Source organism: Sciurus vulgaris (assembly GCF_902686455.1).
Source record: "Sciurus vulgaris genome assembly, chromosome: 15".
NCBI lineage: Eukaryota > Metazoa > Chordata > Mammalia > Rodentia > Sciuridae > Sciurus > Sciurus vulgaris.
The window spans coordinates 70,016,115-70,040,378 of record NC_136476.1 but is presented as its reverse complement, the minus strand read 5'-3'; the positions used below and the strand labels follow the sequence as shown (position 1 = coordinate 70,040,378).

The window sequence follows — 24,264 nt, the reverse complement described above, 5'->3', positions numbered from 1 at the left end:
AAGTTTAACAAAGTTACAGGATCCAAGGTCAATATACAAAATCAGTCAAGGGTCATGGCCACTAAGATCAGAGAAGAGACCCACAGACATTATGAGCCTCCTCCATTTATTTCACAATGACATTTGTGAAATAAAATAATTTCCAATAAAACCTGAATCAGGTCGAGTCTCCCAATCTAAATAACAGTTTGCCAAAGAATAGAGAAACATGTTATATATCACATGAGAATGAAATCAGCAAAATCAAGGATGTGAAAACGACAAACAAAAGCACTCAATTCTTTTAAGAGAAGAGAAAAAGGAACCTATAAAATTTTCCATATTTTATTGGTGCATTATACTTATATATAATCGTTGGATTCATTGTTACAGATTCAGACATGCACATGATAAAACAATAGAATTTGGCCAATATCATTCCCCAGTATTTCCCCTTTCTTTTCCTTCTTCCTTCTCCCTGGTCCCTTTCCTCTACTCTATCGGTTTCCCTTCAATTTTTATGAGATGCCACCCACATACACCTTTCTTTTCTTCTCCTCTCTACAAGGGAAACGTATGACCCTTGATTTTCTGAGTTTGTTTAACATAATATTCTCAAATTCCATCCATTTTCCTGCAAATGATAGAATTTTATTCTTCCTTATGCTTAATAAAATTCTATTATATATATATATACACACACACACATTTTATATATATATGTATATTATATATATATATATATATATATATGCCACATTTTCTTTATCCATTCATTCATTAAGGAACATCTAGGCTGGTTCCATAATTTGGTTACTGTGAATTATGCTGCCATAAACATGGATATGCACGTATCACTATGGTATTATGACTTTTATTCTTTAGCATAAATACTGAGGAGTGGTATAGTTAGGTCACATGGTGTGAGGAACCTATAAATTAAGAGACTTTAGAGCAGATCAGTCAAATGCAACTTAGAAATCTTGTGTGTATTTCTAATTTGAACATATGAACTATAAAAATAAAAACTTTATAAGACAGGGAAATTTTGATATAATTTGATTATACTGAACAACTCCTGTTAATTTTTTGTCATGAAATAATTGTTTTTTAATATTTTTAGTTGTTGATGACTTTTTATTTATTTATTTATACGTGGTGCTGATATTTATTTATTTATTTATATGCGGTGCTTCCCAGCACCTCCCATATGCTAGGCAAGCACTCTACCACTGAGTCACAACCCCAACCCAATTCTGGTTATTTTTTATACTTTTCTTTTAGAGAGGCATAGTGAAATATGTAAGTATAAAATTAACTTTTCTTCAAATAATCTAGTTCAGGGTGAGAATTAAATAAGATCGGCTGTAAACTGATAATTGTTATGGAACGGGCACATGGGAGCTCATTAATTTTTGCATATGTTTCCAATTTTCTCGATTAAAAAAAAAAGAGCTGCCATCCCTGGGACCCACATTAATTTTTTATAGGAGGAAGCAGCAGGAAGAAAAGTCAGTCAGTCTCTAATTAAACATAATGATGAACAACCAAACTTCACTCTAGAGAATGAAGTATGAGAAGTAGCATGCTGACAGGAGTTCTGACCTGGCACTAGGTGTCCCAGATTCAAGTCACCAGTTCTACCACTTCCCAGCTGATGAGCTCACTCAAGTCACATTCTCTCTGAGCCTCCCTGACCTCACCTTTAAAATGCAACACAGGGCTGGGGGCACAGTTCAGTGGTAGAGTTCTTGCTTAGTGTGCCGAGGCCCTGAATTTGATTCCCCAGCACCAAAAATAAAAATAAATAAAAATTATAAGAATCTCAATGTAAATGTATGATTACACAAATGGTACGCCTCTACTTCATGTACAACCAGAGAAACAAGTTGTACCCCATTTGTTTACAATAAAATAAAAAAAGAAAGAAAAAAGAATCTCAGATAAGCTAACAAACTCTATAAATAGTAGGGTTAAATTCTCCTTCCTTAAAATTTCTCCCAGACAATGATATGTGCAGGCCCAGACCTACCTACGGCAAATCTTGGAATAAAAATCCAAAATAAAAAAAAAAAAAAAGAGAATACAAAATCAAGTCTACTAGTCATTTCTAGACATTTAAAAATTATAAAGCAAGGTAACAAATTGTAAAAGAAACCTATTCTAGGGGCTGGGTTTGTGGCTCAGTGGTAGAGCGCTTGCCTGGGCATGTGTGAGGCCCTGGGTTCAATCCTCAGCACCACATATAAGTAATAAATAAATTAATTAATTAATTTAACTAAATAAAGGTCCATTGACAACTAAAAAGATATAACTAAATAAATAATAAACATATTCTATCCTTCCACCTTAACCAGTATACCTTCATGAACCAAAAGGCCAGGTTCATTCATAATTCACAGATTTCTTGAGGTTCAACACCTGGAACACAGCATAAGAAGAACCAGCTGCAATCCATGGTCCACCTTGTCTTCTCATTCCAGCTCTCACCTGAATTAGGAAGGGTCCCAAAAGCAGAGACCCCAGTCCCCATGTCCAAATTGTAGACCCATCCACCTTTAAACAGCCTCCTCTTAGCCACCTCAAAAACAACAGTGCTCATGCTGACGGGACAGTCTATCATTAGGAGAATGGACCCAGGAAAGTACTACGCAGGCCACAGAAGTAGGGGCGAGGCCATCTGGGCAGGGAATTTCAGGGTTTCAGGTGCAAAAGAAGAGATACAGTTTCCATGAGGAACCTGTGCTCATGCTCCTGCTGACTTCTCTCCCCATAAGGAGCAACGTGGCCAGTAAAGGGTCAGTGCAGGTATTTCTAAAGCATGAGGCCAGGTTAAGGGCCTTTCTTGACCACATTCCAGGTACCATGAACATGAGAGTTTTGCTATATTATTCTCTTTACTTTTATGCAGCTTTGAAATTTTACTATATATAAAAGTTTTTAAGGACTGAAACCTGAAAAGAAAATCCTAAAAACTGAGCTAGAGGACTTCTGAGACTCTGGGATTCTAAGTCTTTATGAGCATTATTGAAACTTCCCTGCAGAGTCAGTTTCTTAGAAACTGGAGTGATAAGTTCTTCCAGGTTAAGTCCAGTACCATATACACTAGGACCCAGTGAATATTATTTAATAATGCTGTGGACCCCACCTGCAAAAGAAACAATTTCCAGAGAATGTGAGGAAAATCTAGAAATACCATGAGGGTTCCCATTGGCAAAATTCAGCTTTCTCAACTAGAAACCTTTCAGAATTTCAAAAAAATATATGAATGACCCAGAAAACAGATACTAGGAAACATCTTTCCCCTCCTCCCAGAAACAGAATGAGTCTTCTGATTGAGAAGCAGTTGTGTTTAATCATTAAAATTATTCTGACCTTAATGGAGAAGTACCTAAGTTTAAAAGGGCTTCTTCTCCCTCACGTATTTTAGAGGCAAATAGAAGTAAATGAAGAATCTCTAAGCTCAGGCCCTGGTGAAGCCTCTGGAGAACAGAAGTCCCCTTTCCTTTCTACCCTATGCAAAAGGTTACTGTCCTCAGGATACCAAACATCGTGCTCTGATAAGGCCACTCCAAGTGATGCCTTCAACTTATGTCTGCAGAGACTTTCCACTCGGTGCCCCGGAGGGCTGCTTCTTCTCATCCTCATCATCAGTGGACTGAAGAATCCCCAGCAGTTTGGGCTCGGGGTCCAAGCTTACACCAGTCATATGTCCTGATAGGTTCCCTCCACTGGCAGCTGGGGCTTCCAGAACAGCCTCCCCCGGAGCACTAACATCCTTGTCAGTGGCTCCTGCCTCAGCTATTTCAGGACCTAAAAAAAGAAGTCATTAATTGTACCTGTCACCTTCTCCTAAATAATTATGTCAACTGGAGCACAGAAAAGAAAGGGTTGGGGTTTCCTTAGGACCTCTCTGAAAGATAAGGACTTTGTTCTCAAGGGACCTAAGCCATCCTGATTAACACAGGTTCAGTTCTCCCTATTCTCTGTCACTTACTAAAGTTCCTCCACCCTAATAACTTACTTCCCATACTGGTGAGGAAATTCAGGTAGTTCTTCAAGTCATCCATCTTTCTCCTTATGGAATCCTAAAATTCATTGGGTAGGTTTAAGGAAACATGAATCGAAACCTTAGGAAACTAAAAGGACTTTTCGAAAGGATTCTTTTCTTGAACAAAGACCCACCTCCTAGGAATAAAGAGAAGTTTACACGCATTCTTTGCCCCCTGGGATGATGCCAGAACCCACTTCTCCCTATTCCCAGCCTTCAACCAAAGGCAGACTGCCTCCAAAGATGGCTGTCAACAACGCCCCCCATCCCACGTGAACGTGCTGTTTCTCCATCAAGGGGTGCAAGTCTATTTCCACTCCTTTGAATCTGGGTTGGACCTCTGCCTTCTTTGACCAATAAAAGGTGGCAGAAGTCACATCATTTTTGTTCCAGAGCCATCACTTACAAAAGTGATTTCTATGCTGCCAATAAGCTCAAACAATGATAGAGCACTTTCCTAGCATGCATAATTCTACTGCTGGTGCCTAAAATAATAATAATAAGGAGGAGGAGGAAGGGAAGGAGAGAAAAAGTAGCAAATCACTGTGGCTTGTGCTTCAGGTTAGTTATACATAAACTGGGCTCTAGCAGTTTATTTCAAATTCACCTTTTTCAAAGTTGTTCCTTTTACCTCCATATGCTGCTGCTATTTCATATCACTTTTCTGACCTAGCCAAGTCCTATGACCTAGTAACCACAAAGTCGATTCAATCTTCTTATTGGCATTTCATACCTCATTGCTGGGCTTCTAGTTGACCCCTAATCTATAAATAACTCCCAATTCAAGACAAGAACAAACCTTGAATGGAGGCAGATAAAAGAGAGTTAGGCTTTCCGAACTCCTTTTTTATTTTTTTAAATTTCTGATTCTTTTTTTAAATTGACACATATAAGTGTGCATGTTTATGGGGTATCAAATGCTTTTTCAATATGTATACATTGTGTAAGGCCTTATGAATTCTACTTGTGATTATATTTAACTAGGGCTGTAACTACATCTATTACAGAATTAGAGATAAAAAAAATTGTGTGTTAAAAGACTCAAAATTCCTCCAAGAAACCTAAGAGATGGGTACCTACACACAATAACAGCAAAAGAAACAGCAGCCCTACCTTTCACAGTTTCTGAATACTCTTACTAGAAAGTGATTCACCTTTATGGGCCCTCCCTAACATGCCCACATTGGCTTCTAATAAACCAAAAAAATAAGTAAATAAAAATAAAAGGCTCTTGCTTTATGTTTCTTTTGCATTGGCTGTTTCCCTCAACTAGTCCCTGAATGCATTCATCCTTTCCTTTCTGAATCTCCCCTTCTCTAAACAAACATCTTCCAAGTTGCCAGCAGAGGTGTGTGCTAAAGATAGCCCTTCTGCCAGCTCCTATCAACTCTGCTTCTCACTGTAGCCATACACTGGAAGCACTGCAGAGCTTTAAAAGATAGTTAAGGCTGGTTCCCAGCAACAGAAATTCTGATCTGTCTGGGGTATAATGTAGGTGTTGAGAGTTTTTTAAACTTACCAGTTGGTTTCAGTGTGTGGTCAAGATGTAGCAACTCTACCTAAAAGTATAAAGGCTAATGCCTCTGCAGCCTATATAAGCCCCTACCCACCTCTTTGGCCTGATCTACCACTCTCCCTTAAATACTACAGCCACGGTGAACTTCTAGATGTTCCCTGAGTGAACATGCTCCTCCATGATGCCTTTGTACAAGTTATTCCCACCTCCAGGAATTCGTTTTCATCTTGGGAAAACTCCCAAACCTAGTCAAGATCCAATTCAAAAATCTCTTTTGTAAAGCCCTTTTCAGATCAATGAAGACAAGTCACTGCTCTAAGAACGTGACTCAAAATGGTCACCCAAGAAAAACAGCTCCTATTGGAGACACCAGGAAGGTGGGGCAGAGGCGGGGGAGGTGGGAGGTACCAGAATGGAATTCAAGAGAGAGGCAGTGATCATTCTGAATAGGATACTAACCTTGGACAAGTTACCTCCCACCCTGGGCTTTAGCCCTGATTCTTCTAACTCCCACGTGAAGCTTAGGAACCTTCTTGGACCTTCGGGTTAGAGGACATCACTGGTATCAGAGAGTGCAGTGGAATGGGAAGTAAAGCAAGGGCAGCATCCTTCTCAGGAAACATCTCCCCTGAGCCCTCGCAGTGCCCCATGATTGGACAGTGAACTCTCATGATTAAACAGTTGTTTTCAAGTTAAAGCCAGCAATGTCCACTCTGAGTAGGACAGAGGTTTTACAAGGTTTAAGGCAAGTCTTTCATCATCCCTCCCACTCTTCACTCGAGCTGAGAAATGTCAGGACAGGATTAATTGTAACCCTGAGGTCAGACAAGATAAAGACTCCAAAGGGGAGATCCATTCTTGCCTCCAGCATGAACAGTATGGGAAAAGGGCCACCTGTTGAGAACTGACTACTGCCTTCTGGATGGGGCAACAAAGATGCTGATTTCAACCTGAGGTTCCTGAATCCTCTGGCTGTGGGAGGAAGTCAGAGGGACCTGGAATTCTGCTTCCTTAGAATTCTTTAGGAGTTCTTGTGAGGAACCCCAGCTCTTCCCTGCTTTGTTGGGTAATGAATCCTCAAGGATCATGTTAATAACCTGGGTTTGCACCCACTCTTGATCCTCAAGCCACTGTCTTTTCTTGATAGGATCTGAGGAAAAAATGACCATAACTCATGCTCAGTCATCTCTGGAATCCCCATGTGAAGCAGACATCTAGCCCAGCTTGCTTACTTATATTTGATGGAAGGATGACATCTGGTAGTCCAGCCAGCGAGACTGAGCATTTCAAGGATTGCAAGTGCCTGACAAAGGCAGGTCTCAAAAATGACAAAAATATGTGACTTTCCTGCCCTCAGGAACACGCTGGGATTCCATCGCTCAACCAAGCACGTGTTCTCCTTACCATGGAGAAGATTCAGATTGATGGAAATGGAACGCTTATGTAGAGTTGTTTGGCTCCCTGAATCACCTGTAGGTTTCTTTTCAGTATCCTGAAACCATATAAGGAGAAACTGAATTAGGACTTTGGGAAGTAAAGAAAACTTTTGCAAAAGAAGTTGAAAAGAAGGAACTTAATACGACCAGAAAGGAACGTTATATTCACAACCAGAAAGAGGACAGGCAGAACCCTCCTCTCAAGACATTCCCTCCCATTCCAGCTTGCACCTACTTCTCCCGGCCCAGCATGTCCCAGGGCTTCCTCACTGCCACCCTACCTGTTTCTTGGTAGGTTTTTTCCCCTTCTTCTTCTGCTGCTGCTGCTTCCTGTAACCTGGTGACCAGACAACCATAACCATTTCTCACCAACAGTCCCCAGCCTCCTGCTAACTATCTGCTATGACCTCCCCCAATGACAGTGTCTCTCCCTCCCCCTCTGGATGGTTCTTTCCTGAAAACGGAGTTTCCTGAGTTCTACATGTAACCCATGTGACTGACTGTTACAACAAACATAACTGAACTGGGGCCAAGTTAGAGCAATAGAAATGTGAGCTGATGGGGGAGCGGTTCCTGGAAATCCAGCAGTAAGGAAAAATGTACCTTCTCTCTGCAAGTTACAGTGTAATTTCTTCAAATGTTCAGGATGTCTCAATGTTGGTGTCTACAGGAGGAAGAAAAAGAAAAGTTCTTCTGTGGGTCTTTCCCTTTCCCCCAGTGCATTTTTGCATCTAGTCAATAAGCACATCTGAGAATGCAGCATTCTGCTGCACACAAGGGGGTGGGGTGGAGGAAGGGAAAGGTGCGCTTCCTGAGCCCTCCCCAACACTGGTGTCTACTGCCCAGACTTCTGGGACATGGGTGCAGAGAGGAAAGGCAGCAGAGAAAGGAGGAATAGAAGAGGCATGGCTTTGGATTTTCATGCTGGCCTCTCCTCCTGGGACACTGTGGCTCTTACTTGCAGGGTGAGGCGGTGTATAGTCAGAAACATCTTAGAAGAAAGCGCACTGTCGGGTCGGTTCTTTTCCAGGGGAAGGTTCTTTTTCATCATGGCCAATTGTATCTTCATCTCCTGAGAAAGCATGTTTTTGCCTCCATCTGGTAAAAGGCTGAAGGGAACCCAGTCAGTCAGACAGTCAACAGTGGCTCTTCCCAGTCTATGCAGCTGAGGAGAAAGTGTACTGGGCTCCAAATCCAAAGACATTTCCACTTTGGTTCTGGAAAGGTCTGTGCCAACAGGGATTCGTTCAGTAACATCTTTCAGATGCTTCTATGATAACCACAGCTGTGTTTATTACGTATTTACCCTATGTCAGGCTCATATGCATTATACCACTGATTCCTTACAACACCCTGAAGACAGGTATTATTATTCCCATTTTGTATACAAAGAAAACAAAGCTGAAAGAGACAAAATAAATTACCAAAATTTACCAAGTCAGTTTCCATACAAAATTTGAAGACTATTACACTCCAAGCCACATATACCATTCTGCCTCCCACTTATCCACAATTCATCTATAAAAAGTAGAGAGCCTAGTGCCTGCCTCCTGCGGGGGCTTAAATGAGAGTCAGGTAATGAACTTAGCCCAAGGGCTGGCAGATGGCAGGTGCTTGGTAAATGGCGTTGGTTGATTACTGGCATGGCTGCCTGTTGATGAATCCAGTAACAGTAAGCAAACAGGAGAATACTTTGCCCCCTGTCCTACTCAGAAAGAGCACACTGCTTAGGCCCTTCTCAGCTTTAGGACAAGCAGGGACTCTGCCAGGCCTCCATGACACTTACTCCCTTAGCAGATCCTGAGGCAGCATGGCAACTTGGGTCCAGCCTGTCGTGAACGGCTTAAAACAGTGTTCTGGGGAAGAGGGAGGCACAATCATATCTGGAGACCTTGACTGCACCCCTGTGTGCTGCCTCTCAGAGTGGTCCAGAGGTGACTTGTTCTCCTGGAAGAGAAAAAACAGAAAGACTGCTCTAAAACACTCTCTCTGAGCCCATCTCTTCCCATCAATGTTCCACCCTGACATGTGAAGCTCCTTGTTTCTAGTCCCACTCTAGCCATTCCCACCTCCTCTCCACCATGAGGGTCACTCCATTTTCCCCTCCTAGGCTTCTGACCCTATTATTGTATTTGGATCCTACAGGGATTAATTGTTTGGGTTGTTTTGGTTTTCCAAAAGAAGTCATTCATTTACTCATTCAAAAAACTAACAAATAAGTATTGTCTAGTTATGTACCAGGCACAGGGCCAGGGATGGGAGGGAAGTCAACGATGAGTGAAATGGACCAAAACATTAGTCTCAGAGACACAGGAGTCTATGGCTCCGTGACTTATTCAAGGTCACATTTGTCCATAAATGGGAGAATTAGAGTTGGAAGCCCAGGTCTTTTAACTCCTGGGCCACTGGAATTTTATTTCATCACACTGTAGATTAATTTTTAACTAACCAATAAATTCCCCTGACTCCCCAATAGATCCCCCTGTCACCTCTTCAAGGTGCTTTCACTTCCCTACAAGGAGCACTTAGGAAAGGAGTCTGAAGAGGTTTGGTAATTATTCCTAAATAAGGGTTTTCTTTTGAAGATTCTGTTCACTTAAGAAGGAAAACAGGGATGAGGGTGGGGGAGACCAGAAAGGAGGACAAAAATAAACCATACAGAGTAATGTCATAAATGTATGGACAAGGGGCTGGGGCTGTGCCTCAGTGGTAGAGCACTTGCCTGGCATGTGTGAAGCCCTGGGTTCGATACGCAGCACCACATATAAATAAATAAGTAAAAACAAAGGTTCATTGACAACTAAAAAAAATATTTAAATAAATAAATAAAGGTCTAGACAAAACATCGAACTCACCACTGCCAATTTCTTTCTTTTCTTCTTCTCATACTGGCTGGGAAAAGCATGTGTCTTCTCAGCTAAGCTTGAAATAAGAACAACCACAACTTATTCTCAGACATCTTAAACAGAAGCACCCAGGTCACTATGAATAATGAAAATTCCTACCTCTCTATTAGTAATGGATATGGAGAATAAGAAATTCCCAAAATAGTGAAAACTGGGGACAAGAAAAGGGAGTAAAAAGGAAGGCCATGTATTGACAGTTTTTATCTCCCAAGACGAAAGTTTTCCAGATGCTGGCTGCAGGCAAAGAGGATGTTTTATTATCCTCAAAAGAAACAGTCTCTAGGAGGCGTTATCTCCCCCAAAGCAAAATCCTTTTTAGGCACTGTGCCACAGACCTTGACCGAAAGGCCCACATTCCTTACTAAGCAAAACTGACATATGTTCACTAGACCACCCCTCAATATAACCTATATAAACCCAGTCCCTTTCTTTGTTTGGTGGCTCATTTTCCACCAGGAGAGTGGGTCCATGGGCACCATTTCATCCCCCTGAATAAAGAGCTGAGATGATGTGTGAGGTTTGCATCCTGCCCGATCTTTTTGTGCTAACAGTTAGTACTCAAAGATGACTAGTTGGGAGTTAGTACCTGTTGCTAAAAAGATTCCTCATGTGCACATCTAAATTAGGTCCCCAACATTCCCTCAGGCAACCCAGTAATTTACTTTCATAGCCTGAATATAAATTAGAAATTATATACCTCAGTGTGGTTATGTTTGTGATATCTGACTTCTCCATTTGGCTCAAGGAGGACAGGGACCAAATCTACCTGATTCTCCACTGGATCCTCACTGCTCAGCACAGAGGAGGTACTCAAGAAGTATTTCTTGCTCTATCTTCTTCCTCCTTCTTGCCTGGGAAATGGATGTGCTACTGGAACTCCCATGGCCAAATGAGACCTTAAAAGGCACCTATGGAGCCACTTAGAAGACAGAAGCCATGGGGTAGCCCAGAAGTTAGAAGGAGCCCTGGTTTCTGATTGTCTCATGAGCCGACATGCTAGCCCTGTATTTCAGGGCTTGAGATGCAGCTTGTCTAGCAGGCATGGGGCCCTGGGTTTGATCCCTAGCACCACAAAAAGAAGAAAGGAAAGGAACTAATTCAAACAATCACTTAAGAATCTGAAAGTTGGGGGCTGGGGAGATAGCTCAGTTGGTAGAGTGCTTGCCTTGTAAGCACAAGGCCCTAGGTTCAATCCCCAGCACCCCCCACCCCCCGCAAAAAAAAAAAAAAAAAGAATCTGAAAGTCTCAGAGATCACAGAAGAAAAACCAAACATATCCCATGACTGTCAACATGAGCAAGTCTTTGAACCTTCACCAAATGATCTTTGTCATGCTCTGCTTTGTACACAAGTCCTATATGCTATTCATTTTGTACCACTGTTCTGGACCTTGGGGTGGAGAGCAGAGGTTCCTATGCTTCATGAGTTTATTTTACTAGTTTCTGAGAGCTAATAAGAAAAACTAATAGAAAGCATTTTAATCTTTAATCATATCACACAAACTTGACCCTATATTGTATGCTATTTACTTCCAAGTAGAAGTAGATATAGAGAAGCTTAACAGCATGAATCTCAAGGTGCGTAAAACAACTCCAGTGTAGTAAGAGGCAGAAGCAGGAGACCACAATCACCTCTGCTTGTTCTCCAACTGCTTGCAATGAAGTAGCTAAAAGGGAAATCACAATAAGGAGGCCTGCATAGGACTGCAGGATTTGTAGAACATAAATATCAAAGGTCCCCAAGTTCTAACACAATACTCACCTCTCCTTCTTCTCTGGTTCTGGAATCCAGATTACAACCATATTTCTGACATCTTCAGGACAAGGAAGTTTTGTCTTATTCAAATTTAACACTGGAAGCTAAAAGAAGGATATAAAGGCTATGTATGGCTTAAGTTGCCAGGCTGCTGCTCGTACTCAGTAGCAGACTAAGGGTCGAATTACCATGCTAACCAAAAAGTTCCGTGGACCAGAGATGATAAAAAGACATTTCCCATTCACAAATAGCTTTTTATAAGATTCTTTCACAGAACAAACTACTTCACCAGGTATCATACAAGTCCTCTGCAAGAGTAAGCATCTTCAAATGAATAATCTCCCTGCTTCCCGGTGACATTAGAGTAGAATTTAGCAACTTCCAACCCCGTCCCACTTGGTGCCTTGGAGTTTACTTAGGGGAACACCACTCCACTCCAAAGACTGAGAACCCCTGCAGATAAGACCATGAACATTTGGGGAGCAGGGAGAGAACCAGTGCACACAGAACCAAATTTTCTACTTTTATTTATACCTGTCTACAATTAGAGGCATCTACATAAAAGTTAAAGTGTTAATTCTTCTCACATCTAGTTATTTAGGATCCTACAACACTGGGGCTCAAAGAAACCTTATAAATCATTTGATCCCTACTCCTTGAAAGATATATATACTCCCTCAAAAAAAAAAAAATTAAAAATAAGGTTGCCCTGAGAAAAGGAGATAATTGGCTTGGGGGAAAAAAGGAGAATCCTTTTCATTATAAGCTCTTTAATGCATTTTGAATTTAAATCATGTTCATGTGTATCTATTCAGACAATTAATTTAGAAATAATTAAACCTAACTCTCTTATTCTAAAGAGGTTAAAGAGGCAAAGTGATTTGTCCATTCAAACCCACCTACCATCTCTTCATCCCTTACATTAGCCACCACAAGACAATGAACAGGGACACATCTCATGGAAAAAAAAAAAAAAAAAAAACTAAATAAAAGGCATCCAGGGGCTGGGGTTGTGGCTCAGTAGTAGAGCACATGCCTAGCATGTGTGAGGCACTGGGTTCAATCCTCAGCACCGCATATAAATAAATAAATAAAATAAAGGTACATCAACAACTAAAAAAATTTTTTTTTCCTTGTGGTGCTGGGGATTGAACCCCGGGCCTCGTGCTTGACAGGCAAACACTCTACAAACTGAGTTATATCCCCAGCCCTTTTTTTCTTTTAAAAGACATCCAGTAAGATCTAAACTTCAGACAAGTGGGAGGGGTTTTCTTCCTAAAGTTCTAATTTTACACAAATTTACCACCTGCTTTAGTAAATCACTTCCCATTTGGGCTTCAGTTTCCTTATCTGTAAGATGTATGGGACAGGCCACACTGTTTTTTAAACTACAACTGCAATTATTCATAGGTCATGCAATCGAATTTTGTTAATCAAAGCCCAAATTGTTTAACAATTAAATAGAGTAGAAAACAAAATATCAGAGCTCCCACATACACATCTAGGGTAAGAATTATTCCAGGATGCTTTGTTTGTAAAACTTATTTCTTACCACATATTATACTTTTAAAAGTTTGAATATCATCAGACTAAATGACCTTAAGTCCCATTTTAGGTCTGACATTCTAAGATTCTAACAACCCTGACTATGAGATGCCAATGTTTACATTAGAAGCTGAATCTATGCAGGATGGAGACAGAAAATTCTCACCTACACCAAACCTCCTCTCATCAATCCCACTTGTACCTGGAATTCCTGAAGACAATATAGCATTAGCACTGAGTCCAGCATATCATAAGGGCCCAAAACTAGACAACTGTTGTTATTATTATCATTATTATTATTATTATTGAGATTACAGACATCCTGAAAAAATAATGTTAAAAGCAATAAAATATTCTCACTGGTAAAAAGAAAATATTGAGGAAGCACCTTTTTAGTTTGTACTTACTTTGGAAGATCTCTTAGCAGAGTTGATCGGACTTCTATCAGGTAAACATTTCTGAGGCCTAAAAAGTTAGAGATTAAAACATGAAACAGAGACACAAAAGACATGGGAATGATAAAGTTAGTGCTATCAGAGAAATCCTTCTACTTATCTATGGAAAACCTGGGACTTAATACTAACCAAATGAATGTAGGGGCTCCTAATACACATTGCACACTGCAAATACTTCAATTATTTGTTGCATCAAACTAAATTCACAGCCTGTGTCTCTCATGTTCTCCAGTTAGAAAAACAAGGGCATCACCTTCAATAGAAGTGTATTAAGTACATTTGGTGGCACTGTTTAAAGATATGTTAAATAAACAAAATGTTAAAATAAACAAAACACACAATAGAATATTATTCATCTTTGAAAAGTAATGAAATTCTAGGGCAGGTATGGTGCTATATCATGTCTGTAATCCAAGCTACCCAGGAGGATTGCTAGTTCAAGGCTAGCCTCAAGAACTTAGCAAGATCCTGCCTCAAAATAAAGAATTAAAAAGACTGGATGGTATATCCCTGGGTTCAATCTTAGTACCACCAAAAAGATTAAAAAAAAAGTACTGAAGTTCTGATACATGCTACAATATAAATGAACCTTGAAAACATTGTACTAAGTGAAACAAGTCAAACACAAAAAGACAGATATTGTATGATTCCACTTACATGAGCTACTTACAATAAGCAAATTCAAAGAGACAGACTAGAAGAGAGATTACTGGGCTGCAAGGAAGAGGTAATATAGAGCTATTGTTTGATGGATGACATTTTTTTTTTTTTTTTTTTTTTTTTTTTGCAGCACTGGGGATTGAACCCAGGTCCTTGTGCGGCAAGCACTCTACCAAATGGGCTATCTCCCCAACCCTGGATGACATTTCTATTCTAGGGAAAACTACTCCACTCAGAAGAATCAGTAGGTCCTGGGCCCTGGAGCAGGCAGTGTGGAGTCTTTGAGGAACAGAAACAGCAACATGGCTGGAACCTACTGAACAAGGAAGAGAGAAACATAAGACAAGGCCCATTAGGAAGACAGGATCTCACAGGGCCATATTGGCCACACCAGGGTCTTAATGAAGCAGTCTTCATTAAGAAGAGGGCCTTTAAAGTTGGGTAAATTGCATAAGCAAACATCAGTTGCAGAAAAGCACAGTTAGAAAACCAGTATGGCTCAGAGGCAAAGTTGATGGCGGAGAAGAGAAGACTTCTAGTCTTCTATGACTGGAAGAATCAGATGGTAAAGAGGCTCCATAATGGGCAGGTCTAGATCTATTCTACAGTAAACAAAGGGGAAAATGAGCAAGATGAGTCAGAGGTCTCAGTCCATGGTGGTCTGACTCCATTGCTCTAGACCTATGGTGAAGTAGAACATCATGGTGGAAAGATATGGTAAAGCCAAGTGGCTCACCTCATGGCAGCCAGAAGTAAAGAAAGGGAAAGGGGCTGGAGACAAGATATACTTCCCTAGGGCACACCCCCAACAAGCCACTCTTTTTGACTAGATCCCACCTCCTACACTTCCCCCCACCTCCCAGTAGCCCATTCAGCAATGAATCTACCAATGGATTCATCCACTGATGAGGTTCTGGTTCTCTAATGCAATTACTTTCCTAAAGCCCCACCTCTGAACACTGCCACAATGAGGACCAAGCCTTCAGCCTATGAGTCTTTGAGGGATATTCCATATCCAACCCTAATACAAGGACACCTGAACTGACTGGATGAGGCCAGTCTCTCCCAGCACACTGCGCACCTGCGCATGGTAGGGGAGGACATGTGTTGTGTATCTGCGTGTGAATGTGAAACACACTTCAGGTCCTGGCTGCAAGATGCTAACTTTCTCCCAAGGTTCAAGTCCTAGAGAACCTGAAAGTAGTCTGACCCTTTCTTATTTCATCATTAGCCTAAGAAAAATCAACAAGGACTGCTAACATGGAACAGGGAAAAGAAATCACTGTAAGGGCCAACACTAGTGCTTGAATTCCAGGCGATAGAGTCTTTGAATTTTAAAAGTTTATGTTTTCCACAGATAGTTGTTTCTTGGTTTCATATATCAGCAAGATTGGGTGCCTAGACTCTGTAGGTGAGCCAAAAATGAAAGTCACTTTTTCTGTCTCCAGAAGCTTATAAAAAATTCCATACCTAAAAAGTAAGAACAACGATATGTGTGGACAACATTTCCTGATAACCTACAGAAGCTGAACTGTGTCTCCCAAGATTATCTGCTTAAGTCCTAACCCCAATACTTCAAAATGTGATTATATTTGGAAGGAGGGTCTTTAAAAAGAAAATGAAGCCAGTCATGAAGGCCCACCCCTGTAATCTGGGAATTTGGGAAGCTGAGGCAGGAAGACTGCAAGTTTAAGGCCAACCTCAGCAACTTAGCAAGGCCCTAAGCAATTTAGCAAGACTCTGTCTCAAAATTAAAAATAAAAAGGGCTGGGGACACAATTCGATGGTTAAGTACCCCTGAGTCTGATCTCTAGTACAAAAAAAAAAAAAAAAAAGAAAAGATAATGAAGGAAAATGAGGTCACATAGGTGAACCCTAATTCACTCTGACTGTTGTGTTTATATAACAAGATTAGGATACACAAACACAGAAACCATTGAAGACACAGGAGAAGACAGCCATCTACAAGCTAAGAAAAGAGGTCTCAAAAGAAACCAACCCTGACTGGGCAGGGAGGCACACGCCTGTACTCTCAGCAGCTCAGGAGGCTGAGGCAGGAAGATGTTGAGTTCAAAGCCAGCCTCAGCAAAAGTGAGGTGCTGAGCAATTCAGTGAGATCTAAATAAAATACAAAATAGGGCTGGGGATGTGGCTCAGTGGTTGAGGGACCCTGAGTTAAATCCCTGGTACCCCCACCTCTAAAAAAAATTTAAAAACCCTGCTGACACGTTGATCTCAAGCTTCCAAACTCCCGAACTGTGAGAAAAATCAATTCATTGTTTAAGCCACACAGTCTATGGTACTTTGTAATGAAGTACAAACCAATACAGCCACAAATTTACCAACTCCTAAAACACAAGCAAAAATGCTCTTTAATGGGGCTGCAGATGTGGCTCAGTGATAAAGCACTTGCCTGGCATGTGTGAGGCACTGCATTCAATTCTCAGCACCACATACAAATAAGTAAAGAAAATAAGATCCATTGACAACTAAAAAAAAAAGTTTTAAAAAAATGTTCTTTGTTTCCCATCACCTACTCACCAAATTAATACTCTAACCAAATTAATACTTCCTTTTTAATCCAGTTTTCTCAAAACCTACTACAAGGGCAAGGGAAATCACAACCTAGAATTTCTTTTCTGAGCTGAGGATTGAACCCAGTACCTTGTGCATGCTAGGCAAGAGCTCCATCCCTGAGCTACATCCCCAGCACCCCCACAATCTAGAATTTTGAGACAACAGTTGGTTAAAGGAAGAATCCATGATAATTTACCTCCCTTGGAATCTGGCATCAACCTTTGAACCCTGAGACAATAAAGAATGAGCCTTGGTGAAGGTAAATTCTGACAACTGTTGATGAACAAGTCTCTTGGCCGGAAAGCAGGAATCTGAGATGTTTACAATGGTGACCACTGGGGGTTTCTCTGAGAAAGCAGACCAGAAGAAAAATGTAACAAGTTGACTGCAGAAAGGGAGTCAAACATTAACCCTTTAAGGACCTCTTCAGGAAAAAGACAGGGGTTAGCTAATTCACCTTCAATATTCAGAGTTTTGCAGGGTGAGGCCAGGATTCGAGGATGGCCCCTCTCAATCCTGCGGAGAGCTGCCCAGCATTGTGGATGCTGACAAACAGCCATGTTGCAGGTGGTTTCATCCCATTGACTCTCATCTGGCCAGTCCATAGCTTAGCACAAAGACTAATCCTGCAGCTTTTAGCCCACTAGATAATCAACAACCACATGATTAGGGAGTATTACACATTAGTCATGTAGTCAATTTTAATTTGGATTCAAATTATAAAATATTTCTGTTGAGCACATATAGGTAAATGGTGGTCACAAGATAATTTAGGATTCAGTAACAAGCAAGCATGAAAGTATCTCAGCATGAGGTCAAATATCAAGAGTTTGAAAACAGGTCAACTTCAGCCATGTATGGTGGCCCATGCCTGTAATCCCAGCTACTTGGGAGGCTGAGACAGGAGGATCTTGAATTCCCAGTCAGCTTCAGCAATTGGCAAGACAGTGTCTCAAAAGGGTGTGTGTGTGGGGCGGGGGGGTGCCGCTGGGGATGTCACTCAGTGGCAAAGTACCCCTAGGTTCAACTCCCAGTACCAAAAGAAAAAAAGGAAGAAGAAAGGAAAAGAAAGGATTGACTTCAGAATTGGTCATTTAATAGCTGAGTTCCTTGGACCTAACCAATCTGAGCCTCAGGTTCCTATAAAATGATGATAGCCTGTTTCACAATCATTACAAAAAATTAGTTGATGGATATTAAAAGGTCTGGTATATAGGTAGGGCATAGTAAATGAAAAGCTAATGGCTTCTGAAGCAGCTGCAAATCTGATTTGTGATTTGAGCAAACCCATTCCTTGCTGGTATTTTATCAGTCTGCATGAGAATTATAGCATATTGAAACATGAAGCATGTATTCCAAAGGTTTGAGCCATCTAATGCATTTCTGTGACTTCACTGATTGTAAATTGATAAGGCTTTTTGGAGATGGTGACATCTAATGATTAATGAAGGAGAGAAGGAAAGGATGCCAATATTTTAACAGACTCCCTGTCCTAAACAACTTATAACTTAGATCAAAGATAGCAAACTATTGGCCTGGGATTGCACCTAGCCTTTGACTTGTTTAGTTTGGCTGGCACTTTGAACCAGTGTTTTAAAACTGTAATAGTCCATAACGTTCAGACTTCTGGCTCCTCTTAGAGATCAAAACGTCTTACAACACTGGGCCCAGTTCCAACTAGACAGTAACTGGCTGGAGCTGAGCAGCTTTTGACGTCTTTAAACCAGGCCTGTTCTATCCAAGTGCAGAGTTCCCCCACCAGACCTGACAGTCTCTAAGGGAAGCAGTTTCAGTTGCCATTTATCATCACATTTGCTCTGTTGTTTTTCTCCTAATAGGGAAATTCTCTGTAATCATGTCTACATCAAAAACAGGAAAAACAAAGTCTTAAGAGAACATGTTTCCAGGAAAAAAAAAAAAAAGGCAGTATTAGTTCTCAGTGGGAGTGAGAGTTTTTAACTTACTTATTATGAAAATAATACAATTTAAAACGCCACTGCAAAATCTTGGTAAAGATTTTAACAGGGAAAGATAAACAATGAACAATTTAATGAACCAAAAAAATAATAATAATACAATTTTAAAAGGTTGTTCTTGATGCTGTATTATTCTTACAAGGAGCTGGGCGTTCGTTACCTGCCCAATCCGAATTGTACACCGAGGTCTAATCAGGTGTGTCGCGACATTGCCAGCACTAGGGCCTTGCTGGCAAAATAATTCTCGTTGGGGAAGAAAAAAAAGTAACTTATCTTTTACTAGTATAACAAAGTTGTGAGGGGAGAAAAGATTAAGGATAGACATCCGCTCCCGAAGAGTTGAAAAAAATTCCCCACTTTTTTCCGAACAAGGGAAAACAATAGTGAGACACGGGCCTCAGAGAGACGCCGCTCCACGAGACCAAACCCGACCACAAACAGCTGAGGTTCTGAAGCCCAGGGGAAAACAAGCCCCGCCCACCAGGCCCCGCCTCCCGACCAGGGGGCGTCCCGCCCAACAGGCTCAGTCCTTGCCTTCCCCCAAGCTAGCAGTTAGGCCGCCCCGTCGCCTAGCAGCGGCACAGAGCATGATGGGTAACGGACGGAAGCTTCAGTGGGCCATACATAAGTTCATGGAAAAAGTTCCCAGACGTGGTAATGGCGTAAAGGCGAGAAATGAGCACCGTGGGGCCGGACGGAAGCCGTGGCGGGCCAAAACCTCTATCATGTGGAAACTTCGGAAGCAGCAACGATTTGAGGTAGATGGGGGGCTGGGGCAGGAGACGGTTATGGCGCGCGGGGCACTGTGGGACGCAGTGCGGGCAACGTGGGGCAGAACGGAAGCCTTGGAGGGTCAGACCGTAGCGACGCGGGAAGTCCGGACGCGGTAGCTGCCTGAAGAAGACGCCTGAGGCTGAATAAGCTCCGACCCGGCTGCGGCAATGGCGGAGAGGCCAGAGGACTTAAACCTGCCCAATGCTGTCATCACCAGGATTATCAAGGAGGCGGTGAGCTGCTGGGCCGGGAGCGGACGAGCGGGCAGGAGGGAAGCAGGTCCTGGGCTGGCCGCCTTGCTCACCCCGACTCCCCTTACAGCTCCCGGACGGTGTCAACATCTCCAAGGAGGCCCGGAGCGCCATCTCCCGCGCCGCCAGCGTCTTCGTGCTGTACGCCACATCCTGGTGAGCGGGGCACAGCTAGGCACGGATCAGCTGGGGATGAGGGAGGCGCAGGGGACCTGGCTCGGGTTCGTGGTCTGGAACCCACAGACCCCGACAAACTCCCATCTCAGTGGGGAGAGATTCACAGCCCTCCTAAGCTGTGTAGCACATTAAACAACAAGATAATTTTGCTCTAGCCCTTTCGTTCAGAAAAAGGAGGGACTTACCCGTGTCACACAAAAACCCATGCATCTCATACCCTTGTAGTTTTCCCACCCCTCCTCTGGCACACAGCAAGAGGTGCCTGCCAGCGCTTGCTCTTTCTTCTTTCAGTGCCAACAACTTTGCAATGAAAGGGAAACGCAAGACGCTCAATGCCAGTGATGTGCTCTCAGCTATGGAAGAAATGGAGTTCCAGAGGTTCATAACGCCCTTAAAAGAAGCTCTGGAAGGTAACGAGCCTTCCATTTTCTAAAGCACATAGAAGATGGTCATCCTGTGTGACCTGTTCACCTGGCCCTGAGGCTTTCAGCGTGGGTCCCTTTTAAGTCCAGTAAACCAGTACTGGATGTGACTCAGTTGCTACCTCAGATCTGTTTGTGATGCTGGGCAGGTTATTTTTCCTTCTCAGCCACAGCTTTTCCAGTTATATCACGGAGTTTGCTGCTACAGCATCTCATTCCCTCTTCCAACCCTCCTAATCCCCTCCTGCTTCCTTACAGCTTATAGGCGGGAACAAAAAGGTAAGAAGGAAGCTTCAGAGCAAAAGAAGAAGGACAAAGACAAAAAAACAGACTCAGAAGAACAAGACAGGAGCAGGGATGAGGACAATGAAGAAGATGAGGAGAGACTGGAAGAAGAAGAACAAAACGAAGAGGAGGACGTAGACAATTGAATAGGGATGGCAGACCATGCACTGTGGAAGCTACCACACTGACTTGTGGTACCTGTTTATGCAAAGCTTTTTCCTGCTGGGCAGAGCAGACAAAGTTTGATCTTTGCCTGAGAAGATCAGAATAAAAACTGACTAGAATTATCATCAAAACCAGCACTTCCCAGACTAAGAGCATCTGAGTGACAGAATCCTGTTTTGCTTAATCAGTCTGAAGTTATGACTTTTTGGTAAGGGATTCTGAATGGTTTATTAGTCAGATTAATATCTCTTGTTTCCTTACATTTTATGGCTAGGTAGTTTTTGATCCCAAGACTCTTTGCACCTCCAAAAAAGTAATAACTTCCATGCTGCCTGCCATGTTCCATATCACAGAGGCAGTGAAGGCTCAGGAAAAATTGGAGTTTTGATCATGGTCAGCCTGTTTGTACAGTATTTGGCAATAGTAGCTCATTACGAATGGTCAGAATGGTTTAGCTTTAAAAAAAACTACTAAAAGACTGTGGGAAAATAACTCAGTTGTCTGACCATCACTTGACATTTGCATTAATTTGAGTTTCATTTCCTCTAATCCCACTTAGCTTTCAGTCCTATTAGATTGCTTATAGACATACAGCCTGTAGGATGGCTGCACTCTGGTGACATATGCTTTTAAATTAGCAGTATTGATTGGAGTTAGTCAAGCAGAGATGCCAGTGTCTTACTCTTATAAAACAGATGGCATAGTGTTAGATGTCCCTCACTGTTTACTACTGTACAGCTTTAGGATTTATAGTCACCTCCTGGAAGATGCAGAACCTAGGCTTTCTCTTCTTATACTCCATCTCCCAGACTGTGTCTTTGTCTTTTCATTCTTTAATTCATTGTGAGTTTCAGACAATTTCCTCTAGGCACAGCTTTTTCCCTTTGTGTATCTCACTTCCTATTTTTCTCTTATTCTTCTCTACTTTCCCTCTTTTACTCACTTCATCCACAATCTAGGAATTCTGATTTCCTGCTTAATATCCTGAAGTGCAGGTTTCTCAGGTTCCTTAGTTCTAATCTCATATCTTAAAGTTATTTTGTGAAGCTTTGAGGGAAATCTGATGGTGCTCATGAATTAAATCTCTTACCACACCCAAAAAAATCCCCCTTAACTTCTTCTAAAGTATCTCTGTTGGCCTTTCTTAGCCTTTTCTCTTTCCATTCGGTGTTCCAGAGCACTTTTTTGTCTCAGTTGAGAACTTGGGATTTGACAAGGGAGTGTGGTATATAGTTTAAGACCATTAATTTGTTAAATGAATACAATGGAAAGTTTGTTGAGAAATGAGACTGTTTTAAAGGTTATGACGCGGGCTGGGGAGATAGCTCAGCTGGTAGAGTGCTTGCCTTGCAAGCACAAGGCCCTGGGTTCAATCCCCAGCACCGCAAAAAAAAAAAAAAAAAAAAAAAAAAAGGTTATAATGCTTTGTACAAATAAAACAATTCTTGCTTAAAGTGATGACGTACTAGCTAACTGTGGGGGTATGCGCCAATAGCTTTAGCATTCGGGAAGCTGAGGTGGGAGGATCCCTTGAGTCCAGGAGTTCAAGACCAGCCTGAGAAACACATTGAGACCCCCTCTCAAGAAAAAAAAGAGAGTAAAGTCATGACATACATTTGTAGGGTGTGTGTTTTTGGAGAAGATCCACTAATCATGCCCCATTAGGTATTTGAGTTATGGATTGGGCCAGACTTTTTGTCAATGTGGAATCCTGCATCACCTTGTATGACCAGCAGATGCTGCTCGTTCACAGGCAAGGGTGCTGCATTTAGTGGCTCTGCTGGGCACCCTATACATACTAGATTCTCAGCAGTGCCGTTTATTGAGCCCATCCTGTGTCTGGCACTGTTCTAAATGCTCTCAAGTATTAACTCTTAAAACTCTGGAGCAGCACTGCTGTTATCTCCATTATCTCAACCACAACTCTATATAATAAAGTTTTTCAAAAGATAAACGTATAAATGATATTTTACAAAGGTAGAACCCAGTGGTTACTTGGTTTAGTGGCTTTTTCCTGCTCCACAGTAGAAACATCCTTTCTTAATTCCCATAAGCACTATTCTAGGCTAAGTCCTCAGGTCCCATCTGGACTCCTGTGGCTTCCTTTGAGCTCAATTTCCTGCCTCATCTGCTTCCCCGGTGTTCTGCTTGCCAAGTGGATCATTCTGGAACATGGCTGTATTACAGTCATTTCCCACTTACTATTAAATTCAATCTGGGCACAGTGTCATTCATCGAATCCCAGCTGCTCAGGAGGCTAAGATGAGAGAATTGCAAGTTCAAGACCTGCCTGGGCAATTTAACGAGATGTTTCAAAAAAAGGGTTGGAAATATAACTCAGTGGTAGAGCACTTGCCTAGAAAGTATGGACTTAAGGGTTCATAAGTCCATATTTAACCAGTTGTAAGGAGCTCACCCTACCATCTATGCTAATCTTCAACATAAAGCTGTATATGCTCCAGTCAAAAGTGAATCCAAAAAAGCTCCCCTATATGGTTTTAGTTCATCCTGCCCCATTCCCTACCAAACTAACTTTCTGAGAGCAATGTTTCCTGAAAGAGACTATGGTTTAAGACTATAGAATTTAGGGGCAGGGGTTGTAGCTCAGTGGTAGAGCGCTTGCCTCTCATGTGTGAGGCACTAGGTTCCAATCCTCACCACATAAAAATAAGTAAATATATTGTGTACATCTACAACTAAAATACATATAAGAAAGAAAAAAAAAAAAAAAACCTACAGAATTTAACAACTGGGAAGAATCTTTGAGGACATGGATCAGTTTTCCCCAGCCACATCTCTATCATTCCTTTAGTAGTATCTGGATTTTGAAGGTTTGTTACCAAACAGGTGATTCTTCTCATCTTTCTTTCTGAAACACAACACTTCATGCCCAGAGATTTTAATCTGGTTCTGGGGAGTAGGAGATTGTCCTAACCCATTCAAAACTACTTTTGCAGCCTCACCCCTCTTTTTGCCAATGGCAATTGAGCCTGCTTAGAAGTGGCTTGTCAGGATCTTAGCACTAATTTATGAAAATAGATTGTGTGCCTACAGCCTTTGACAATGCTTCTGTTATTGTTTTAAATAAACTTTTTATTTTAGAGCAATTTTAGAATTACAGAAAACTACAAAGAGTACAGACGTCTCATAAACCATCACCCGACTTCCCTTCCCTTCACATTAACATCTTTTTTTTTTTTTTTTTTTTTTTTGGTACCATGGTTTGAACTCAGGGGCACTCAATCACTGAGCCACATCCCCAGCCCTTTTTTGTATTTTATTTTAGAGACCGGGTTTCACTGAGTTGTTTACCGCCTCACCAGTTTCTGAGGCT

The 24,264-nt window shown here is 41.7% G+C and overlaps 2 protein-coding genes across 3 annotated transcripts; one reads left to right on the top strand and one right to left on the bottom strand.

Annotated features, from left to right (window-relative positions):
- Window positions 1–730: 730 nt before the first annotated feature.
- LOC306644755 (uncharacterized protein C9orf43) lies at window positions 731–19,326 on the bottom strand. Of its 2 annotated transcripts, XM_079111981.1 has the most exons (12): window positions 19,017–19,326; window positions 17,338–17,523; window positions 17,077–17,227; window positions 13,596–13,653; window positions 11,650–11,747; window positions 9,838–9,904; window positions 8,769–8,929; window positions 7,941–8,091; window positions 7,586–7,646; window positions 7,264–7,319; window positions 6,951–7,038; window positions 731–3,792 (listed from the first exon to the last, which is right to left on the bottom strand). In XM_079111981.1, exons 2-12 carry the CDS (start codon window positions 17,483–17,485, stop codon window positions 3,569–3,571), a joined length of 1,263 nt encoding a protein of 420 aa, XP_078968107.1. In that variant the 5' UTR covers window positions 17,486–17,523; window positions 19,017–19,326; the 3' UTR covers window positions 731–3,568. The 2 variants fall into 2 exon arrangements, with proteins under 2 accessions (XP_078968107.1, XP_078968106.1); XM_079111980.1 differs by having other exon boundaries at window positions 17,338–19,326.
- A 299-nt stretch (window positions 19,327–19,625) lies between these two features.
- POLE3 (DNA polymerase epsilon 3, accessory subunit) lies at window positions 19,626–23,722 on the top strand. Its single transcript, XM_079111984.1, has 4 exons — window positions 19,626–19,863; window positions 19,952–20,037; window positions 20,350–20,468; window positions 20,739–23,722. Exons 1-4 carry the CDS (start codon window positions 19,798–19,800, stop codon window positions 20,909–20,911), a joined length of 444 nt encoding a protein of 147 aa, XP_078968110.1. The 5' UTR covers window positions 19,626–19,797; the 3' UTR covers window positions 20,912–23,722.
- Window positions 23,723–24,264: the final 542 nt, after the last annotated feature.